Source organism: Antennarius striatus, chromosome 5 (genome assembly GCF_040054535.1).
Source record: "Antennarius striatus isolate MH-2024 chromosome 5, ASM4005453v1, whole genome shotgun sequence".
Classification (NCBI taxonomy): Eukaryota; Metazoa; Chordata; class Actinopteri; order Lophiiformes; family Antennariidae; genus Antennarius; species Antennarius striatus.
Genome location: NC_090780.1, coordinates 19,742,501 through 19,767,500, shown reverse-complemented (window position 1 = coordinate 19,767,500; position 25,000 = coordinate 19,742,501). Strand labels below are relative to the sequence as shown.

The 25,000-nt window shown below is 39.6% G+C and overlaps 1 protein-coding gene across 3 annotated transcripts in view; it reads left to right on the top strand.

Moving 5' to 3' along the window:
* The window catches only part of LOC137595470 (chemokine-like protein TAFA-1), a 104,016-nt gene that overhangs the window by 63,520 nt on the left and 15,496 nt on the right, over positions 1-25,000 (top strand). For all 3 annotated transcript variants that reach the window (XR_011035437.1, XR_011035436.1, XM_068315615.1), the window contains exon 3: positions 22,397-22,537. Coding sequence is in view for 1 of the 3 variants with exons in the window: in XM_068315615.1 (XP_068171716.1) it covers positions 22,397-22,537 (141 nt within the window). In the remaining 2 variants the exon portion in view is untranslated. The remainder of the gene's footprint in view (positions 1-22,396; positions 22,538-25,000) is intronic.

Here is a 25,000-nt window from a genome sequence, read left to right as displayed (position 1 = left end):
GTGACTCAGCGGTAGAGTGGGTCGTCCAATGATCCAAGATCGGCCGTTCGATTCCCGCTCCAGCTCCATGATTTCAGAGTGTGAGCTGACAGTGGGAGATGTCAGCTCACACTCTGAAGCGAGCACTGCCGAGGCGCCCTTGAGCAAGGTGCCGCCCCTTTACAAGTTACTCATTAAGGGCACACCACAAAAGAGCTGCCCGCCACTCTACCCCCCCACCCCCGCCCCACACACACACACTCCATGCATGCCTACAAACCCCTTGTGTGTGTGTGTTACAGGGCCTGTACACACAATTTTTATATATAAACTGTACATATATATATATATATTATATTTAAACTCTATGCATGTGTGTGATTACTAACCGTGTGCTAGCTTCTAATTTCCCTTTGGGGATTATTAAGTATACTAAATTTAAAAAAATGAAATGAAAAATATATTGTCACTAATGAATACAACCTCATTGTGCTGACTGTTATTTTCAAGTGTTAAGTCTTTGTCTGGTCCATTGACTCTTTTTCTGTCTCCATGCCAGCTGCATTCGTGATGCAGGCAGATGCCACCTTGAATGAGAATGAGTGTAGGTGTTTAAGCGTGCGTCTTATTGAAAAGGGACAGGGAGAAGCAGACTATGTATAGTTATGACAAAAGTGAGTCAGCCAATGGAAACAAGGTTGGTTTCTGTCTTCCGTCCTCCTTCCTCCTCCTCCTCCTCTTCCTCTGTCTCTGTGGGGATTTAGTCATTGTGTATTTTCTCACCGGTTTGGCAGGTAGTTTCTCCTGATAAATGAGCAGCATTTGAATTGAACAAAGAGAGCAGAGGAAATTGCATTCAATGGTAAAAAAAAAAAAAAAAGAAAGAAAGAAGAAAGTTTCCATATCCTGTTCTTTGACGGTATCGGTCGAGCGGGTAGGTAACAGTGTTTAGCAGTGCTACTAGGGGGAAAAGAGTATGTGAGGGGTGGGTGGGGATGGGGATGGTAGGGGGGGGGATCTTTACATCTTTTAAAATTGAAATGTTGAGAACTGGCACTCACTTACTGTATCTACTCTCAATAGAAGAAAGCAGTAATCCCTGTTCTTATCAATGCCAGAAGCAGGCTCATTTTCTCACTGAGATGAAGAGAAAAACAATCCGCTCCTCTATCCTGAGAGCACAAGGAGCTTTCAGTTTAAGTGGAGTATTCAGGAGAAGGAGAGAGCAAGTGAGAAAAGAACAGAACGGAAAGGAAGAAGGAAAGGGAACAAGGTTTCGTAGGTGTTTCATCGCTCATTGTGTTGTGAAGCTGTCCCACTGCTGATCTCCTTTTTCCCAACTGTTTGGGGGAAAGCATCCTGCTGGTTTCCATCTACTGGCTGCCACTCTGAAAAGAATTTAGACAGCGTAAAAATGGACCATTTCTCATAACGCCAACCTAAATTTTGCTTGAGAATTTTTCTAACCTTCTTAACCCAGTGGAACCTTCAATAGAACTACTTTCATCCTTTTTAGACAGTTGAGAGAGTTTAGTGCCTCTGGAATGCTTTGTGGAATCTGTCTCTTTAATTCACTTTTAATTAATGAGACTTCTTTTCAAACAGTTTCTTCACCACAGGTGAAAATTATGTTTATAATAATGACTCAATCAGTAGCCGTTGCCCTATTTTTGGCATTTGCGTGTTGCACTCTTCTCACGTCTTGCGGTGTATAACCTTGAATCCTTTCTTCACCTCTTTCACCTTTAGTTTCACACAGCAACACATATTTAGCAGAAGTTATTTCTGCGCACAGTCGCATCGCCTCTCCAACAGCTAATGACCACTTGTACATTTAATCTTAACTCTGATCACAGTCTAATATGACGCTGCACAGCAAACTCAAGGTGAAATGTCATTAAGGGATGTGGTTAGGGCAGCGCTGTACGAGCCGCTACACAAACTGTGAGGGATGGAGGTTTGATAATTCATTTGATCATCTTGAATAATTAATAAAAGCTATGAATACAAAAGCTTTACAGCGAACCACTCCTGCTAATGTTGTATTCCAGCTGTGTCTCACAGCTCTTTATACATCACGCAGCGACAGTTCCGGGATCAGAATGTTATGGTGACTAAATTCCCATGCATGTTGAATTCTATTATAAATAAAAGATTTTCTTTGTGTGTGTGCGTGTGCGTGTGTGTGTGTGTGTGTGTGTGTGTGTGTGTGTGGTATGTGTGTGATTTTTTTTTTCCAGGCAGCTGGAATATGACCTGTAATCTGATAATAAATAAAGCAGAGTGATTAGAATGTAAATAAACGTGAGCGGAGATCGGAGAGAAATCACATTTGATAACAATATATCTGTGTACTGCTCAGTAAATTCATTCTGGAGTCCAAAGCAATAGCTGACTTGGCATTATGACTACGCTGTATTGACTTCTTTTCACCTGGTTCTTGTACTGTGCCATCTCTATCTATTCTATCTATTCTCCCCCTCCTTCTTTGTGCTGTCAACCAAAAATGTAGAAGTAACAACCAAATAAACATTTGAATTAGAGGTTGAACGACTGAAAAAAATCTGTATTTGCAATATTCTGATTGAATGTTAGGGCGTGTAGCCAGTGTAGTCTACTAAAATGATAACCTGTCTCTTAGTCCTTCCAAGGGAGGAACGCACATTTCTTTAGGATAAAATTATACAAATTAATTTACCAACGCATCTCACATAGGATAAAACAGAAGCAATGAAGCAGTAACACGGTTTAATGCAATTAGAAATTGTACACTTCAACTGGAAGTCATGCAAATGCAAATATAGAACAGGAACCTGCTGTAAACCAGTTTTAACTGAGTCAGGCCCAATTAATTGTAACGGATTGTTTATTATATAACTTTGAATCCTTTCCTGTATAAATAAATAAATAAATGAATAAATAAATAATAAAGAAAAATCATAATAATTAATAATACTGTGTGCTTTGCAGTGCTGAGGTGAAAAAAATATCATAAAAGGAATGTAAGATTACCAATTTCCTTGCATTGGATGAAAAGCCTTCTGCTAAGAATCATCATCATCCTTCCTGTCTACTCAATTATGCATTTCAGGAATTGTGACATCCTTATAGATGTCACATAGACATTTGTTTCCAGATTGCAAGGACAGAAAACACAAAAGAAAGAAAGAAAAGACAAGAGATTGTTTCCTGTGTGTGGTAATTGCTGCGCTGAAAGACCAATTTCTTTGCAGCCGGAGCTTATCCCCGCTAAATGACCTCTGAGTCAGAACTCAAAAAGGGTCACTGAAAGGAGACCTTCATTATCCTACTGCCCCATGCAAATCAACCACACTGACGGACCTCGTGTTACCAAAAAATAAAATAAAATATATACCATCCCTGAAAAGGTTAGAAGAGGTCCAGTCTGCCTGTCTGAGACTCACCTTTTTTTCAAGGTGAGCTCCCCAGTGCCATCATAATTGAAAATTAAGCACTTGCCATGGTATAATTAAACGGTGACTTTTGAACTCAAATGAGACCTCAGACGCATATTAAAAGATTAGGGGCCTTGGATCTATTCCTACATACACATGCTCAAACGCAGACACCCACATTCAACCAAGCACACATACAATGACGAGGTAACAAACTGTGACAGCTTAATTATCACCCCATCTAGAAGCCGTTAAAGCACAGCCGCCTGCGTCACCTTTCAGTTTCTACAGCCCATAAGTTCGAGGAACATGTCATTTATTTTTAATTAATTATCAGATAGCACCATAAAGGTGATGGTAATGATGAGGGAGAGGGCTTGATGGTCCCCCAGGCACTAATTCTGGGGTTTTAGTAGGCCTATGTGAAGTTGGACTTTTTTTTTTTTTTAGGAAGGAATCAACTTCATTAGGGGAATATCTGTTCAAACGGTATTTTTGGAAACACATAGACAAAGAGTTGATATATTTATTGGCTTTTATCTAGTAGACATAAGTGCAAATGGTCTCTGCATCCTAGCATAATTAATACAGTTTAGATCTGCCTCATCTTTAGAGAGTTCTCAAATAATTTGTGATAATATTCTCATTTTCTGATCACTTACTATCTAATGTGTCTGTTCCAATTATCACACTCTGCAGAAACCGCACTGTCATTAGTACTTTTGTAGAGTCTACATGAATAATTAAATGAGAATGGAGGGTATGTTGATATAAGAAAACAAAAAGTGTCTACAAACAAAACTGAGTGGGTGTGATTGGTCCGAGTCTATCAAAATTGTTGGTTTAACTATGATAAAACTTTATGGATAAATTTAACACAGAAATCTCATTTAGTTTGTTAAGACTCACTTAAATATACTTAAATAAATACAGTTTTCCTCATATCGCCTAAAATGATGCTCTCTGCTATGCCTCGCTCTTGCTCTGTCTCGCATCATTTGACTCAGATCAGCACTAAACTACAACATTTACGTCGATCTCTTCACACAAAATGGGAGATTGTAATGTGTCATATTATGACCTAAGTAGTGGTTCAAATTTAATAGCACATTACGTCCAGTACTTAGCCAGAGAGAAGGTATACAATAAAAAAAAGACGTTCTTCATTCTGGCCCCGAACAAGAGCAGAATGTGGACAATCAATAACATTAGGAAGTAGTTCTTACTCTCAATTACACTGTGTCTCATTCTTTGATATAAGGCGTGGAGAGGATGGGATCTTTAGGAAGGCTCAGTGCATGATACAAGCAGAATGTCAGCGAGCTACATGGAGATGTTAAAGAAGAGGTTTGGCCCACGGCTGCTCAGTGAACCCTCAGAGCCAGAAAAATCCCATTCAACTGGATATCCCGACTGGATTCAACCGGTGCAAAGTGAAATCCTTTGATATTGACTGGATTTTAAACACCAGGATTTTTTTTTTCCTGAGGCTCATCCTTATTCACTGAGTGCATGCGAAAAATTTCAATGACATATCGTGCTTCATCCTGTATACCTCGTCTCTGTCCATCGTTGTATATAACCGCCTGCGTACCAAGGATAAATCACTTCCCAGCCAGCTTATTACATGAAATGAAGAAATTCATCATGGTGACAGTTGGCTGTTGCAAGGCGTTCACTGTAATTTCTCTTGGAGAAATTGATTGATTAATTAACACTGAGTGAACAGCAGTTTGCTGTGAAGACAAGTGCGGGGCACCTTTGCGTATGCTGCTGTGCATGTTATGCGAACAAAGTGTGCAGTACGGTGGTCTTAACTGGGCGTGCCATGTAAAACTACACGGTACAGGAACTCATTAATGGGCCAGCGTACACTGTGGCCCCAAGCTGATAGAAGGTACTTTAGTGCAAAGAACATTGTCTTCCCTATCAAGTTCATCCGTATGCCTTCTAACATGAAGGGTAAAACCTTATGATACAACGCTCTTTTGATTCAACAGAGCTTTTTGCTCAGAGACACTGCATAGTATTCAACCAGTGCAGTGAAATCCTTTGCACTGGTATGAATACATGTGGTGCATACGATCTCATTATATTAATGTGTTGGCAGAGTTTAAGATGAATAAAAAATAGAATAATGGAGGAATACAGTTAGTGAGTTTTATTGTTGTTATTAAATGAGCTCAAAGAGGAAACTATTTCTGCACAGAGGTTAAGTGCAAGTGTGGTGATATGCAGCAGATAAGAGAGAAGCAGTTCAGAAAATGAGATTGAAATACAACTTATGTATTGATTGATCAAATACATATATATTCTGAATTGCTGAATCGGTTCAAAGGGCCCACCCTAACCCTACACAGATCTCCATTACAACTACGCTTTTCTTTGCGTCTTCGCTTGACTGAGATTAGTTCTATATTGATAACTGTTAAACCTCCCGCTACACTTTCATTAGGGAACTTGTCTCATTTCCAAGGCTGTAGTATTCCTAAACTTCATGACATGAGTAATGTTGAGAGTTGTGACAAAGTTGTTTTTATGTCGGCATTTTTTTTATTTCTTGTCTCTGCTGCGTTTTACATGTCACTGTTAAAGGAACCATAAATCCATCCCGTCTCTCAGAATTAGTAAGAAAAGTCTAGTAGTTTCCCCAAACTTTTAATGTGAAGTAGTAATAATGATTAAAGGGTTTTTCAGGGGCACTTTTTACTGCCAGATTGTGCATCAATAGCTGTGTGATTGAAAGTCTTCAGGTGTTCCCGACGGGCTCAACCATATTCCCGTTTATCGTCCTAAGGGAGGAGCAAATAAACACGATGAAAAAGTTTTCTCAAACTGTCCTCGAAGAAAAGTTTTTTTTTAATGTTGTGACAAGGTCAGTGAAAGACCTAGTCTTGATGAAGAAAGGGGAAAAAAGGGATGCGCTTTATGATGAGTTATATGAGGAGACACGACAGTATGGCAAGCTTGCTGGCTGGCAACCTGTTCCATCTGTCTTTTTATCCAACTTTCTGTTCCTCTGTCACTTTTCATCCTTTTCATCTATGGCTCTCATACAGCTGCAGCATCGCAAACAGAATTCACAAATTGATCCCGGTACTAAATTCTGAATTCCTATCCATAGTTTTCTAGCAGTCTTCACATTTAAGGTAAAACCTAATTATACTATATATATCATAACATAAAGTAGAAGAAAAAAAAAATTCAAACATTAACCATTCAGTTTAAAGTCATTTACTGTTGGGTGATTGATGAACATTCATTTGCATTTGACACATTTTCAGGTCACGTGTTACAGTGAGGGTACATGAATTATCATGAATACATGCATGACTTTATGCATGAAAAAGCATTCATTTATGTAGCACTTTATTAGCTATGTACATGTATTAATATTATCTCACACCTGACTTGATGCTGAAACAATATGTTAATGAATGAATCATCATTACTACAGTCATTAAAAATGTCCTTCTTCTGAGGTAAGTCTGCATTTACAGGGCCTAAAAAAATACATTAATAAAAAAAACAACAACATCACAGCAGTCGACAGTCAAGATATAATCTGTAGAAATGTCAAAATAACTCATTATTATTTTTCTTTCATGGCATCATCACATTTGTGACCTTTCAAATGAAGCGGTGCCCCCATCTGTCTTAAACACAAATAAATTATACATCAATTATGGCATCCTTTAGAATGCACCTTTGAGCTTACTCATCACTCATCTTTGCAATAACCTGCAATTCTAGTAATCATTAATCAAATATGTGAAAAAAAAAAGTTATATTTAAGTAATAATATATTTTTTAAAAGAGGATGAAGATTCCAGGCGACTAACGGAGGTGCGTAGGCCAGAGAGGGGAGGCCAGGTCCTAGGTGTGAAGTCGACAAAAACCTGCCAAAACTGATGCTGATTAATTGAATTTCAGTGAGAACAGGTGGGTCCCAAGATGTTGTTTTAATAGATTTGACATCTGCCTTATCCCCAGGAAGTGAGAATAAAACATAGGAAACCTTTAATTTTAACTCAAACAAGCTGTCATTGAAGGCAAAAGATTTCTGCCTGGAACAAAATACAGTTCATCGAAATGGGATCTTTGTGAAAATGATCAAATAATGGAGCTCGCCCTGGAAAGTCAATGGAAATAAATATAAGAGTGTCACAGCACAGTAACTACTGGGGATTTACTTGCCTCTCAATCAACCATCTGTTGCTCAGCCTTGTGAGCTGCACTCCAATTACATTCGTGTGCGAGGAACAGCTGGCAAATATCGTTATTGCATTTTCTTCTGTTTAGAGTGCATAGGTGTTGACAGATCAGAGCAATAATGTAAAAATTAATGTGCACATTACCCAAAGATGGAACTTTGCAATGGTGTCAAGCACCAGACGAGCCGAGCAGTTCCACCGTTAGGCTACTGAGGAAGATTTTCTTGCACCATGCAGAATGTCTCTTTTGTATGACTTAATTGGAATAATTGGAACATGTTGTAAGTGTGTGTGTGTGATTCCCTCTCTTCATGTTCTCCGTGGTTTGAATTCTTCATGGCCAGATGTGTTTCCTTTTTTTTTTAGGCCAAAGCAGGGATTTTTGTGACAGCTGCCAGCCAGTCAGGCCTCTGAGGTTCGGTGACCTCTGGTTGGTGACTTGTCATCATGAGAGCCGTGCATGGTGCGATCTGACTGCTTTAAACATGCTGCAGTTCACCGCAGTCAGAGGCTGAGCCTTCCTCGTACTTCATCACTAGAGATGTTCTTAATGAGAGAGAAACATGAAAAAGGAAAGTGGGCAAAGAGAAAAGTGAAATAGAGAATAATAGAGACATCCTAAGACAAGTATTAGACTTTTGCACCATATGTGTGTGTGCATGTGTGTGTGTGTGTGTGTGTGTGTGTGTGTGTGTGTGTGTGAGAGAGAGAGAGACAGACAGAGCAGAGCTGATGAGACTCTAACAAGCGGCTTCATCAGAGTGACGAATGAGCTGCCAAGCAGGATCTTTTTTTTGACCTACCTTGGAGAGCGACGGATGGATGGATAGATGGATTGTTGGATGGATAGACGGATGGGTGGGTGGCTGGCTGGGAGGATGGATGGATGGATGAAGGTAGACAGAACAGAGAGAAATAGGGAGCGCTTCTACTGAAGTGCTTTGCCGAGGCTTCTTTCTTCATTGCCTGTCAAGGTAGCTCGTCCGTCTGCCAGGAGACAAACACTTATCTCCTTGCTCTGATTCCACAGTCACGGCTTAGAGAACCACTGGTATCCAGGTAATGACTAGGAAAAAGATGCAGTGCTTGTGATGGATAGAAGGGATACATGTGGTGACTACTGCTTTTGGCACCGCACCAGGCATATCTCTTCATTGGCTGATGTGGGTGGAGGAAGGGTGGGGTGGAAAGATATGTAAATGAGAGGTATAGCTCAGCATGGGAAAGTAGCTAAGGTGGACCTTTATGCGCCTAAAAAATTGGGTTTAACCATATTTTTTTTCTCCTGGATAAAATATTCACTAAATGTCAACACATTTCAGTTTTCCCAGTCTATATAGTTTTCTTTGAAGGGAGATTTTCCCTAGGTGTTTTCTTGCTCGCGTTCTCCCTCTCTCCGTCTCTCCATCACAGAACTCAGTACACGTTCCTGCATTAGTATGCGCTCTGAGTTCAGTCACACTTTGATGTGCAGCCTCATGATTTCACAGTCGACCCTGGTGGCACAGATCAAATTTACAGGTATGTAGAGGCAAGACTGATGAGGAGATTGTGGTTTTCATTTCATTTCTACTTTAGGGTTTCACACTTACAAGACAATAAAATATTGGTGCTGCATGCACTTTATGTGAATAGTGGGTGTTGACAGAGGGGCAAAATTTGGTCACTAAAACTTTTCACAAGGCAGACGTGAAGCATCAGATACGTGCTTGAAAATGACTTTTTTTAAAATTTGATTCATTCCATGTCTGTGTTTCATTTCAAGTGAGGCCACTTATAACAGAGTGACCTTGACAACCAGCATGGGCAAAAAACCAAAGGCATGATTCTAATCTTAGTAATTAATTCATGCAAGACCCTGTGTCATTCATTATGACTGATATTTAATCTCATTGATGGGGGATACTTTGTGTGACTGAATTATAGCTTATTTCAGTTAAAGATTGATTCTTCCCCGGCAGAAAATTGCTTCGGAAGGTGAATTAATTGCTTTCTTTTCACAGACTTCCAACAATCAGCGAGTCAGTCCTGTGTTTTGTCGGCGTTATGATGTCTGATGAGACTCCAAAAGGAAGTGTGGGATTTCCGTGTTAACTCTGCACACAGACGAAACGCGGCACCTTCTTAACTACCGATTCGAAGCGATTTTGAAAATGAGATAAGTTTGACGTCAGAAGACAGCTGCCTGTTCGTGATAAACTCGTCAATCATTTTCGTAATGAATCATCTCACATGGTACGTGGTTCATTTTCTCCTCTTGTGGCCTCGACGATGGAAACAGATGAGACTGACACTCTTCTTCCACTTCTGTTACCGCATCAAGATTTTATCTCCAGCTTAAAAGCTTATCAAGCTGACAGTAATGATATTGAGTGACTGAATTGTGTGTTTTGATGGATATCGCTGCGAGTAATCTGACACCAAATTGTGTTCCAGTTCTCATATTGTTTTGATTTTTTTAGAGTCTGAAAATAACTGCACTCTTCTCCTCTCGTACTCGCCCCCGCCAATCCTTCCCCAACCTTCTCTCATCACGCTAATAGCCATTTGTCATAGCTGTGATTCTTTCCCACAGGTAGAGAAATAGGTTGAAAACCCATTTTAGAGCTTTGTAATACAAAAATAGATTTTCATTGTCCGATGTGTATTTGGCTCCAAGTTAATCTGTTGCACATTTTGGATTGTCCTGTATTTTCAATGGTCTCCATTATGTTCTGTGAGCTGGTTTGAGAGCCTTTCTTTAAATGGCTTAAATTAATGTCAAGGGTAATTAGTTCATCTAGTTGAGAAATGTCAAGATCGTTTAGGATTAAAGTGAATTATAACATTATTTTCTAAAACAATCATCGATTTTAACTACTTTTAAATGTATAGTGGGAATAAACGGAATGGGCCACCTGGAAATTTCTATTTCTATTACAGTTCTTTCTGAGAAGAAATTGCTTTGTACTTGACGTTGTCCCACTGTGCCTCATAGCAAAAGTACTGACTTACGAATGGTTACGAGAAACGAGAAAGTCGTTAGAGAGGGAGGAAGATGGAATAGTCCTCCCAGACAACATTTTGTGTTATGACCCCACACACATCTTAAGAGGAAATGTTAAACTCTGCAGTCATTTCAAGAGAAAAAAAAATCAATGAACAATGCAATAATACAGGTTACACAATTATATGTTGTATAACTCTGTTCCAGGAAAGTTGGTACACAGTGCAAAATGTACATATAAAACAGAATGTAATGATTTGAAAATAGAAGTTCAAATAACCCAATCACATCATTTCCTATGAGGAATTTCATTGTTTGTATTTTTTAATCTAGTTTTAATAACATACTTTTCTTTTAATATTTAACTACTTTTCCTGGTATTTGCTGCCACTATTTTGTTGTTGTCAGCATCAAATTCAAAATGGGCACATTTAAAAAAAAAAAAAAAAAGGTTTCAATTTGTGTTTTACACAGCACCTCAATTTTTGGGGGGGGAAATGAGGTTGTAAAAATATAATATTGCCATAACACAACAATGCCCATAAAGAGAAACCACCAGAGATATTATAGGATGGCTGCCTTGGTTTAAAATTATTTTGTCATTTCTATTCAGAAAATTGTAAGTAAAAGGCTTTCGGTGAACCAAATGATAAGTGGTGGTTACGTGAACTAAATGACCCTTCTATCGATCAACACATTAATGTATTGATGAAAAGTGTCAAGTGCTACAGTTTATGACCTGTCGTGTAATGGGCAGGTATGAGAACAACAGTTGTTACATGACTAATTTAATGTTTCCAGTCATGTTGAATTATATCATGACTTGACAGCTCACGTCGCCTTCACAGACCGCAGCAGACACCAGTCCTTGCTGCTACTGAGAGCAAGGTCAGCTAAAATGCCACGTTTGACATTGTTATTCTGCATCGTCTAACAGGAGCAAAGTGTTCAGAGCATTGATTTTTCTTTGAGGAGTGATCAATGCTGTGCCGCACGATTATCATTTCACAAATACATTATTTAAAGATAAATACCTGTTGCAAAACACATGCCAGAAAATGACAGGCTGGATCTAAATGGAGAAAACATGCAGTCAATTATATTATTGTAAGCTTTTCTAATCATACATATGCCACCCATCTTACAATATAAAGTTAGGAATACAAAGCAATGTCAGCCACTTTGCCTCAGCCAGCTGGTCTTGAATCTGCATCACTTTTCTAAGCCTAAGGGTCACGCTGGAGCGGGATATATGTGTCTATATGTGGTAATGTATCTAATATACTGTTGTTCGTGTAGTCAAGATAAATTAATGAACTGATAAATGAGATGAGCTATTTGTAGATGTAGTGAATTGCATTACTGCAAACAGACAGCATTAAAACAGGCAGACGCCCCAGTGAGAGGGATTTGAGCCTATTAACATTTACTGTATATAAGACACAGTACAGTAATGAAAAACCTTGCGACTCCACCGAATGCTCAGCTTTACTGAAAGTGAGCAGATTATTTTCACAGCAAAGTGCCCATCTCCACACGACATACACTACTGTGGGAATTTTGCATGCATCCATAATTCGATGTTAAGTGCCTGCTGATACATTATGCATAGTCCCTCATGCATTGTGTGTAATCCAGGCAGACCTTGTTTGAACCCAGGGTGACATGTCATTGCAGACCTTACACGGAGTAACTGCCTCATGGTATGGCTGCTGTTTAAGTCAGCCGATGTGTTCTCAGCATCACACCTCTTCCATTGTGTTGTTCTCATCCAGCATTCAAAACAGACGTTAAACCAGACACTCAGATGCATTGGAATCAATGACCCCATATAGGATTTTATAACTTTACTTTGCTTTATTCTGTTGTTGACAGCTATGGAGAAACAATGATGGGACTGCTGCGGTAAATCTCAATACTTATACAACATACGCTTTCAGGTGAACTACCAGGGCACCCCAGATTTTTAAACTATTTTCAGAACCTTTCTTCTCTTTTTGAGACGCAGATCAGTATTCAGGCCATTTTACAGGGACAATAGAATTCTATTGTTTTCTAGAAATATCACATTATAAAGGCTGCTTTATGTTGCTGTCAAATGAAGCAGTTTTGTGATTTTTGAATAGGCAATTTAGTTTTTCATTTTGCCATCCTTGTCTGATGTAGAACGAGCAGTGACCTTTGTCATATGGACGTTAGATAGAGGTCAAGCACGGCCAACGTATACTGCAAGGTGAAGTAAAATAACTGCAGCTACATCTACATCTTTGAATCAGATCTTTGTCAGTTCGTAATTGCACAAGAGTAAAACAGAAAGACACAGGAATGGTAAGAAACAAGATCATCATAGATGGATGTTTGCTGACTTTGTCTGCCGCGCCTCTTGATATGACAGCATATAGTAAATCCAATGCAGTTGAGTTTCTGGCACGGCACGGTGCTATTTTTGGCTTCACCCTCCTGTCATGGATATAAGATCATCTAGATGTAAGGAAAGGGACACAAGCCATCGTTCCTCTTAACTGCATTCTTTTTTTATTTGATCCCACATTTAAAATACAGGTCAGAGTCTTTTCCATCGAAAATATAACTGCCATGTGCATAAAAGTTGTCCTTACACCTGAAAGACCAAAGAAGTAGGTTAAATCCTGCATATGTTTACCATAATCTTCTTCCTTTTTTTCACATCCGTCTGTGAGGTAACTTCTGAGAACTTTTAATGTGTTTTCTCCAAAGCTCTGTCCTTTGTTCTTGTTTTCCTACCTGCAAGCCATTAATTTTTCATCACCTCGCTGAACAACCATGTGGGTAATAAAATCTTCAATTGACATTTAAGCTATAACAATTGTCAGCAGCTCTCGTAGCGGCCCTCCCGTCACTGGGTGGGAGCTTGGCAGTGGGTCTTCTTCCAGCCGGGCTGAGTCCATGACACGGAGAGTTATATATGCCAGGGTATTACAGAACCCTTCTTAATCCGGTTTGTCACACTTCTCCCTCTGGACTGGGGTAATTTCATGGTGCTGAACTTGTATTGATAGAGCCTTGGTAAATGAGGCACACAGCAATCGCTAACTTTATTAACCATAAAGATGTGAGCATTGGAGTCACACAAGCCCATGAGAAGAAACCCATACAGGTGATTAGGAATTGATCAAGGTCGTAGCAAGCAGCAGCTTGCATCTCTTATTTGTCCTTAATGGAATTAGCTGTTAAAGATGTCAAAACTATTACCATGAGTGGGCTAATTTCAGGACTATGCTCTTTGTGTTCAGTAAACTGCTGGCTGTGGCAAAGGGGTAGAACAATTGCCCACAGAGGGTCATGGGTTTGACTCTTGGGCCCAACAGCAGACATAACCTTTGGTAAGATACCGAACCATAATTTGCTCCCAGTGGCTTATTCTGTGGGTCTGCCAGAGAATAAGCTCGTACCCATGCCACGGCTGAGAGACCGCTTGCATGAATGGGTGAATGCAGGACAGTCCACTCAACATGTATTTCCTTGCCTCAGCATAAGAAGTCATTTACAAAGATTTCCCTTTCCAGATGTCTTTTTTCCTCATTTCCTCATTTTGGATGTCTGTAGGACACCTTAGTAGCGCTGTATTCTGTATTCTGTCAGAATATAACTAGACTAAGAAATAAGCAACACAAACAAGGGGGAAAAACTCGACATCGATTCCGTGTGACTTTCTGAGCCAGTGGTTCTTGTCAGTCAGCTTGAGCTATGGAGTGTTTTCCTTCCCCTTTCCCTCTCTCCCGCCCTATCTTCCGTCCCTGAGATTTGTCTACTTGTTTGTCTACTCTCGTTACTGTGGGTGATGTTGCCTTAGGAGGAAAGTGAAATCCAGGCCGCGAAAGGGTCAGTGAGAAACCAGCTTGAAGCCTTCACACTGGCCCAGGCCAGTGTGCAGCCATATGGATAACTGCAAGGCTGCACAGATGGGTATCTGATAAGTGGTGCATCATAGACTATGGGGAATTTATCAGTGATAAATGGGTAGAAATGTTCAAAATTAGACAAATTTAGCATTCTTTCCACATTTTCATTGCATTTTTGTGGTGAATGGTGCAAATTTGTTTGGCAGTTCTTTCCTGTAGTTGAGTTTTATTTTTTCATTGACAGAAGACACACAACTGGGGAAGGGTTTCTGGGGTCATTTACACCACAGTTCTTTCGCCCACAAACAGAAATATTTGGTTGTGTTTTGGTGATATGTTCACATAACCTCATTGATTTTTGGGAACAAAAACTGAAAAAACCAAAACAGCAAACCAACAAAAAATAAAGCTTCTGACCATTCGGATTAGTTCTTGCTGCAGCCTATTAGTAGCTCATTAACATTTAGAACATGTCTTTTCATGCATTTAATAACAAGAGACCCATTCCCATTCGGAAAACACCAGATTAACACCTCCAATTTGGTGTGTGCAGAAATATGCAACACATGTGTAGTCACCCTCTCTCCCACCTTCACACATCTTCCTCATCCTCTACGAGGAGTGATTCAGGGAACGACAGCAGTGATTATACCTCATCGTGAAATAGTTTGCTCAACCAGTTATTTTTAAATAGGCATGTTGTAGAAATAGATCAATTTGATCAGTAAATGCAGGTTGCGGTATTTTCTCATGAAATATGTAAAACATATCGGTTGCCAAGGGGAAGTACATGAAAAGTTGTTCCCTGGCACTGCCTCTAAGGCCTCCATTTGGAATCCAGTCAACTGTGCTTTGTGGTGCATTTAAACATTATCCTAAATACTATGGGGGAGGATTCCAACTTGATGTTTTAATAGTGAAAACCTAAATTTTGTCAGGCGTCATTAAACATACATGCAGTGGAACAACTGGCCCGCAGCCACTTTGATGCCTTTGCTTCTTAAAACAGACTATTAACATGCATCTTTTTTTTCCTCTTTAATCTGAAAAACATAAAACCAATCTAGGAAGAAACAGAATAGAGCTTGTGAATTTAGGCTAATCTGGCAGCTTTTAATGAGATCTATTAAAATAGTGTTTGAAACAAGTCATATGAAAGGCTGATTTTCCATTATGCACATTTTTTTTTTTTTTATGAAAAGTTGACAAAGGAAAAAAAAAGTCACTAGACAAACTGCTGCTTAGCAAAATCTTGTAGCTGAGAATTTAATTCTCTGGCGCGGAGTTCAAAGTAACTTTGTTCACTTGCAAAAAGGCATTTTGCTTCTTTGAAATTCTCAGTTTGTCTTCCAAATGTGGAAAGTTTTCTGCAATTCTTGCAGCACTCAGTGCCTTGAGCAAGATTTGAGGGTCAGATTGACTTTGCCTACCACAACAAATTTGAATTTGACAATGTAAGTAATTCTTGTCACCACCTGAGACCAAATTTGACCACCAGCAATGAGGCAGTCGATTGCTATCAGTTACTCAGAAGTGCTGGGGTGACATGGACAAGAAGACGACAACCTGAAGAGAGATCGACAGTGGTTGATATAGCAGTTCCCTGCACGGCAAGAAAAAAATAAGCGCCCCAGCATGCAGGAGGAAACGGCTCATTTTTACCCGAGTGTGCCCTGATTAAGTTGTTATGACAAGCCCTTGAGAGGCTTAAGTTTTCCCCGCTGCTGTGTTCCTTCCCTTGGCCATATGTCATTACTTAATAAGTATAGCAGTGAGAGAGGCAGTGTGAAAGAGAAAGGAGGTGACAAAAAATGCTTGTTGATGGCAAGCCAGTAATTACCACTCTTGACCAAACGCATAAATTATCGCTGTGAATGTGAAGCTGAGCTAAACTTTACCAACACAATTTTGTTGGTGTTTTGTAGTGACAAGTCCACAGATGACCCGAATGTGTCAACGCTTCGTAGCTTCCAGCATTCCTGTTGTAATTGATGGACTTGTCAGAGCTTGTGTGATTCACTTTTTGCAAATTATTCTTATGCAATGAGAAATAATGCACAAATCATCAGCATTATTTCAGCTATTTTAAAACATTTTCAAACAGGAGCATTTAAATGTTCTAATTGCTTTGCCTGTCACGTTTCTCAGGTAAAACCAGCAGTACTTATAGAAAATGTGACCAGATGATTTAAACGTTACAGCTACATTTGCAGGAGGCTATTGAACAGAAATCAAGCAACTAGATTAAACTTAAAACTGACCATTGTGTGTTATTATGGGTGCATCTAATAAAAGCATATATTCTACCACCATAATTAATAAACATATAGAAAAGGATAGAAAATCTAGTAAGTAACGCTGGAATGTCATTTTTTTTCCGCAAAATGTGAGGTCCATTTATAGAAAGGAAGGGCGTACATGTTGGTGATATTTCATCATCCTTGGACACAGTATGGAGCACTGGCAGATGTTTTTCTGTTCCTCCTGATAATGTTTGCAGTCTTCAAGGACGTTGTATCCGGAATGGTCCCGTCCACTGAGATGCTGCAGAAAGAGGCTTTTTTAGAGAAAGCCAGGGACATGTGCTGTCCTGGACCCCAAGGTTTGCGATGCAGCAACACTGAAATGTGACCCTGTATGAAGCACAATGCTGCTAGAAGGCTAGTCACGGTTGCTTTTCTGAAAGATACAATAGCAAGAGAAGAACAAAATTCAGAAGATACAGCAGGTCCTACGCATTAACATTTTGGGTCTTAACACATTTTGTGTAGGAGCATCTTGGAGAGCAGAAAGGGCACATTTCTATCGTCTTGAAATGTCCTAAGCTTCTCCAAAAACGCTGGCTGCACATAGTACCTTTTATCAGACCATTGGGCTACACCACAGGAAAGTGCTATCCGTAAGCTTTTATCGCCCTTACAGAGGAAAATATCAGCAGTTGTATCAACACTCACAAGTACCAGAAAAAGCAGCATTGTAGAGTCAAGTGGATGCCAGTAACACCACCAAAACACTGAAAAAATAACCGGATGGGGGGAAACTGAAAAGTCACGATCAGTGTCGGTTACCGATGACACCGTTGTCCTCAGCGATGTCGTCCATCCTCTTCAAGTTATAAATTTTACCATTCAAGTAGGAGAAGGAACAGCTGTACATGATAACCCAGTTTGTAGAACACCTGGCAATTGGAACGAGAGTTGTCAGCAGTTGATGAAGAGGAGAGAGTTTTGTCAGCTGCTCAGAACACGAGGTGAGACACTGATAACGAATGAGAAATGCAGCTCATCCTGTCTCTAGTTGCTAATAGAGAGGCAGCCATCACAGTTAGAAAGGAAGAAAGGGATTTTTTTTTTAAGTGGAAACCTGATCCAGATATAAAATACAAACGATTATCGGAGTCTAGCAACAGCAGCGAAGCTTTTGCATCACTTCCTCCTGTTCTCCCTCAGAACATATGTTATCTAGCACTGTCTTCATCTTAAGGAAAACCCAACATTCCCTGTCGTCAAATAATACAAACATGCAAATTGTCGTACAACCAAGAGCGTAGTGAGCAGTTGGAAGATGTCTGGGCTTCAGGAAGTCTAGACGTATCTCCGCTTTTATTTTCTTTCCCCGTCTATTTTTCCTCAACTCTAGTGTCTTGTCTTCTTGAAGATATTAGATTTTACTTTTCGCCATAGTTTACCGTGCATGTAAGCCAATTTGCCTGAATGGGCTATGGCTGAAAATATTTGTATTCATTTACTACAGCCTTTTTGGAAAGTTTATTTTCTGAGTTACTGCTGTCAACAAGCAGGTATTTAATCTTGTATCCATCTGTTCATCATTAAAGCCCGCAAGAGCCTGTGTAACAGCACTACTCTCTCATTTAAAAAATTGTCTTTGGTTATCTACATGTAATTGTCCCATTTTTTAAAGACAATGTTCAGATAACTTCAAAATTTTATAGAAAATGAGTGAAAAGGCTCACATACATAAGTGTAAGTGTAAAGTGTTACATAAGTGTAAAGAATTTATTTGTAATATTACATTTTTTGCCCTCTTTAAACATCTGCCTCCCACATACCTCAATCCCTCAGTCCCTCTACAGCTTTTTTCTTGCACTCGTATTTTCTTCCAGCCTATCCATCTCTGCATTTTACAATCTTACCTCATTAACGGCTCCTAATTGGCCGTTGGGCTAAGCTGAAAACAATGAAGCATTGATTTCCACAAACGTAATCACCTCGTCCAGTCATTTAATGGATGCTGTCACCGTGGGCAGCTTAGAGAAAAATGACTGTTCCGTGGTCCCATCGATGCCCTTCACCTCCCCTCACCAAAGGCTAGAGTGCACCTCTACCCACTCCATCTTAGTGGGTTGGTTTAACCCCTGTAGCCGCGTGACAGCCTGCAAGCACTACATCCATCACAAGCCGCTGTCATGTCTTGAATTGTTATAATCTTTTGCTGTGCACTTGAGGATCCAAGCTTCATTGAAATGCCTCCGAAAAAAGCACACGATACACAAATTACCCAAATATGTACACAAACAGATCAATATGAGCACTGAAACAGATAATGCATAGTAATTTATCCCCTTAACTACCTGAATGGATTTGTGTCTGTACAAAGTGGCCATTTATCGTCAAAGGAACATGCTTAGAGTCATTGTGCTGCTCCTGATGGTTTGTGATCCACCGACTGATGGGTGAACCTTGAGTACATGGATTATGCACACAAGTGTGTGTGTGTCTGTGTCTGTGTCTGTGCCTATGTGTGTGTGTGTGTGTCTGTGTGTGTGTGTGTGTGTGTGTGTGCCAACTCAGTTTTTGTTATCTGAATAATAATAATCATTCTGGTGATCCTGATCATTTAAATAACATGCAGTCCAAATGCATACCAAATAAAATTTCCTCAAAATAAGCTTGAAATTACATTACTGATCCTCAGTTCAAAATCCATTCTATGTGTTTTGTACAGTAAATCATTGAATGCACCTTAGGACATGTAATTCATTTCATCGTTGTATGTATTAAAGTACAGTACTGTGTGAAATGCCAGAAATGTAATTTGCTCCATCTGCTGTAGGTAATCATTGCTCTCTTTTTTTGTCATGTATTACTCCAGAAGATGTCTTGATATTACGTTGTTAACAAAGCAAAATTTAACATTTTCAAATTCAGTGTTGGCACATTTGGCATACTTTCTGCTGGACGGTTGTGACCTCACACAGTCAGCAATTGAAAATAAACTGTTACTAAGTGTTTTTTAACAAAAATTGGGGGGAAAAAAATTGTATTGAATATGAAAATGTATTAGTGTGAAAATTATTCATTCATTCATCTTCTCATCTGCTTCTTCTTTGCTTTTGCGGGTCACAGAGGTTGCTCGAGCCTATCCCAGCTGACTCAGAACTCACACACACTCTCACACCTAAAGGCAATTTGGACACATCAATCCACCTGATGTGCACATCCAAAAGCGTGACATTGCTACTGTGTATTTCTTCTTCTGATATTGTTTGTTTGTTCCAACTCTGCTGACCTAATCTTAATCTAGTGAACCCGATTCAAAAATCTGTGATGACACACAAAAACCTTGCCTTCTCAGAAACCTACTTTCACTTGAAAGCAAGTCTGCAGGTCATGGAGTCATCAGTAAAATATTAAATATTCAAGATATTGTGTTTTTGTTCTTCACTCAATAGATTTTTCTCCCTGCTGTAAATTAATTCTATCTTCTTCCCCATCCTGTCCAAAATACAGCAAGCACTGAGAGTTACATTAATACTGAATGACAGCAAGGTCCAGTAGGACTGCAAATGTTTGCCTTTTAGTCCAGGACTCTGCGGCCTTTGGTCTGGCCACAGCAGACAGTGATGGGAATGGGAGAGGAAAACTGTTGCCAAACTTGTCGAGGCTGCTGGGAGCTCAGTTGCGTAATTTATGATCCAAGCCATTTCAAACATTTGCACAGCCAACCTTGGTGGAGACACACACACACACACACACACACACGTTGTTATCATGCCAGCGGAAGCAAATGCATCTTCTCACCACAGCAGGAAGCCATCCTCAAAACATATAGCCGAGTGAAATAAGGCTGAAACAACGTGGAATGTGCCATTTAGTCGTCTTTCCTTTCTTTTTTTTACCGCACTCCCCTTCCCTTGTGTGAGGATGAGCTCCAGTTTAATTGTTGGATGCCGGTGTCTGTTGGGTTAGCTGTCAAAGGAAGATAAAGAGTTTTTCCTGGGGCGTAAGGAAAGGGTAGAGCGGTGATGAAGGGCCTCTCTCCTGCAGCTCCACTGGCTGCATTAGCCCCATGCTTTATAATTGTGTGAAGGGGGCACTTCTAGTGCCTCCCTCATTACTCACTGGCATGGCCAGTCCCCAGCAGCCAGGATCAACTCACCTTTCTTTCTCTCTCTGCCTGTCTCACTTGTTTTAGGATGTCCCTCAGCTCCATCAGTCCCTCCCACTCCCCTGAGAAATCTTCTCTATTGTTGTTTTGACCCGGTATTGCCATTGGCACATAAGACCTTCTCTTTTCACAGGATTTGACATTCTTCTCTGTCAAACAGTAGTATAGCATTTACTCTGAATGATGTCGCCTCTGGTTTGAAGTTAATACTTTGTACAGCCCAACATCATAGCACTAATGACACTAAAACTAAATACTGATGATAATGGCACTTATGATGGTGATGATAATGAAGATAATAATGATTCTGATTATGATGATGATGATGATAATTATGATGAAAGTGATGGTGATGATGATGATGATGATGGTTATGACTATGATAATTATGGTAATGATGATAAGAATGATGATGGTGATAATGATAATAGTAATAATAACAGTAACGATATGATAATTATTGTAACTTGATAATGGTAAGAGTGCAGATTAATTAAAACAGGGTTAATGATGGGAATCCAAATAAGTAATAAACTGTAATGACAATAAAATGCTAAAAAAAAAATTGTTACCTTCATGACAAAATTGCACCCATGGAATATGTAAAATCAATAAAACAAAATTTTAAAGTCGAGCTGAAATGCAAGCTGTGAATGAGTTCCCAGTGAGTTGAAATAGGGGTTATACGTATGGCACATTGCCATTGTTTATTTACACCAAACAGAACAACAGTGGCATAATGTTGCCCCAGTGTGTGATGTAAGGCAGCATGCTGGCATCCCACAAACAAAAGAAGTATGATGTATGACACAACAACTTCAGCATCTCATCTGATAACAAAGCAGAAAGAACATTTTCCTGTCCCTGTTACATGGCAGTCAATCTCCTCCTCTACTTGGGGGGGCTCCTTTCTTGTTCTGGCTCCCCAATTTGAGGATTTGCTTGTTTAATTTTCTTTCCTTGCTACCAGCTATATTTCAAATCTCCCATTCGTATGTCGAATACATAAAATGTCAACGTGTTCCTTTAATACAGAATTAATACATACAAGCATTTGATCTCTTTTAATCATGGTGAAAACATATTAGATATATCCAGCAGTCAGAAGCAGCCATACTGATAGTAAATTAGGACATGGCGTGATCTTTATCTCGGCCTTATTGTTATGGCGTGATGGCAGCCATCGCTGACACACAGGCAGTCAGATGATATAATTGAAATGCCTCGAGATCCAATTTGTTACACATACTAACAGAAGAAGTGGTCAATGACTGCGTTGCCACATTCCTCCCGCTGCACGACGTGAGATGACTGATTCTCCCTCAGCTATATTTCATTCAGATTATTGTTACTTACTCATTTTTTTTCCATGTTGATTTAGAAAACTTGTATATTTTGCCAGGGAAAGGTTACAGGACATTTCTGTGTGATTGTTTTCCGGTGAAATGAAAGCAATTAAGCGCTCATGTAGTGACTGTGTACATCTGTGTGTGTGTGTCTGTTTGTTTGCAGAGGGAGGCACATGTGAGGTGATTGCTGCTCACCGATGCTGCAACAAAAATCGTATCGAGGAGCGTTCCCAGACAGTCAAGTGTTCCTGTTTACCGGGGAAAGTGGCTGGTACAACTCGTAACAAACCCTCCTGCGTGGATGGTGAGACACTCACTCGTGTTTTAATGTTGTACATTTATTATTGAAGGCTCCTCTGAGAGGGGAAAAGAAAATAATGTCGGTGTCTATTCAATATCTGTTGCTGTAACCAGCCCAGAATCCCTAGCAACTATATAAGAATTATATCTACCATTCAGGTTATGTGTTGTATTTCTTTTTCAAGAAGGAGGCCAGTGCGTCAATGTTATGGGTTATTTGATTATAATAATAAAATTTCAGCATATGGAATATTACCAAAGGAAATGACTCAAATACAAATAAATAGATTCATAATATCCCCAGGACGCACTCATCATGGAAGATTTCTCATTTTCAAATTATTTAACTAATACATTATTGATAATAAATGCATTCAAGTGTTTATTACAGTCATTTTTTCATTACATTTTTCTCAAAGATATGTTTAATTTCACAGCTTTTATCTATTTTAAAAGCATTGCTGTGTTGTTTTCTCTTCGACTGAATTCATTTAGCATGTTTCACTGCGGCCTGAGATGTGAGGCAGCTCAACCTGATGCAGAACTGGATAAAAAGTCCGTGTCTAGTTTAATGGTTTAGTTCTAATCTCTCACTCTCTCTCTTTCCATTAATTGAATACTGAACCTAGTAAGGATGTGAGGATGATCCAGTTGGCCTGTTAAACACCTGGGTAGATGATGGATATAAAAAAAATATTAGCACATGTCAAGGAAACTCCAGGCTAGTGCATCAGAATCACTTCATCTGACAGAAAGAAAGGAAGAGCTGCTCGTTTGGGGGGGGGGGATCTGAAAGGAAGTCATAAGTCTACTGAGATAGAAATGTTATGGTTCCTTTGCCCTGAGTCCAAGTCGTTTCACCCCCATCTTCAGCAGTAATCAAAGATCTGCCCTCTCAAAGAGAAGTGACACCAGAGTACACCCATTTTTAGAAATGCTATTAAAAGGAAGGCTCACCCAGTGGGCTTTACTGGTTTTGTTCCCAGCACCAGAAGAACCTGAAATACATACCTGAACCTGAACAGCCTTTCCTTAGTTTTAGATTAACTAAGTACTTAATATTTTTTCAGCAAACAGCTGAATATTTAGCCCTTGATATATTTGCTCTGATATATTTTTACCCTTTGGTTGGAGACATCACCTGAATGCAGCATTCACAGAGGAGGCCTTGGTGTGCAGTACTTTCAGCTGAGTACCTTGTCCTTGTACTGAGATACCAGACGACCAGACAGACTCCTCAATAGACAAGAGATTTTGGAATCCTTTTACCTTTACTTTTATTCAGATTGTTCTCTCTTTTTATCATAAGTCTCCCCTAAACAGAATTATTATTGAGAATTATTGATCCTTGAAAAGTTGGTTTAAAAGTAAAACGAAAAAGAAAATCCAAAAGAGTGTGTTGGAAAAAGATAGAAAAGTCACTTAGTAAAATATATGGTCACCTTTGCACCACACTGGAAGGCTGAAGATGACCTTATTTCAGTTTTATGGTCTTTTGTTTGAGGTCTTTGTCTTACATTTTGAATAATACATGCCTGTTGAGAGTGAATCATGCCTTTTTTTTTCAGATATCCTGCACTGAAACACCACAAATGAAAGGCGATTAAATAATTCTGGTTTTTTATAAGATCTAAATTGTGGTCTGAAGTTTTTTCCATTGAAAAACCCACATTCAGTTAAAGGAATTGGGGTTTTTTTTAAAGGCTACATCATCTAGGAAAGCTATACCCAAAAATGTCTTGTGTTAGTCAGTTGGGCAGTGCAACTCCCCATGGGGCAGCTGCTGCTGCCCCATGGGGAGGGGTTTGAGTCTTGTGGTGTCAGTGGTCTCTCTCCTGAGCAGCGCACCGGCCTGGCCCAGATGGAGCTTCCTCCCCAGGTCCCCGCTTTATTAATGTTCCTTCCAGATGAGGAACAACGCTGCAGCCCAGCTTATCTTGCCGCCTCCTGGGGGATACCTCACACCCTTTTACTGTACATAGGTTATACTCCCCCCAGCAAAAACCAAAATATCTTAAATTTAAAAAAAAACATATTTACAGAGCATCTAGTGATCAAAGTGTATGTGAAGAGGTAATTTAATTTACACACAGCCTGGAGGAAACAGATGCCATGATGTTCTCCAACATAACAACAGTCAATGACAATCAGCCCCATAGTGGAGTATTTACCATCACATTAAAACAAGCCACATGGGGTTCTTTGAGTTTCTGTTGGTAACTGCTTGGGTTATTATTAATATATGGGAATGTGACGACAGCTTGCATTGGGAGGTGTCATGCTCAGTTGGGGTCTGCTGTCAGATTATCCCCATAGTGGGAATTGATGATTAGATTTGACAAGAACTATGTCCCAGTTATGTCACGACCAACAAGGATCTTAGTGAAGAACATCTTTTTTAACAAGTCAAACACTTATATCTATCCAGCCGTGCTGGGCCAATCACATGCGCTCAGATAAGGGCCTC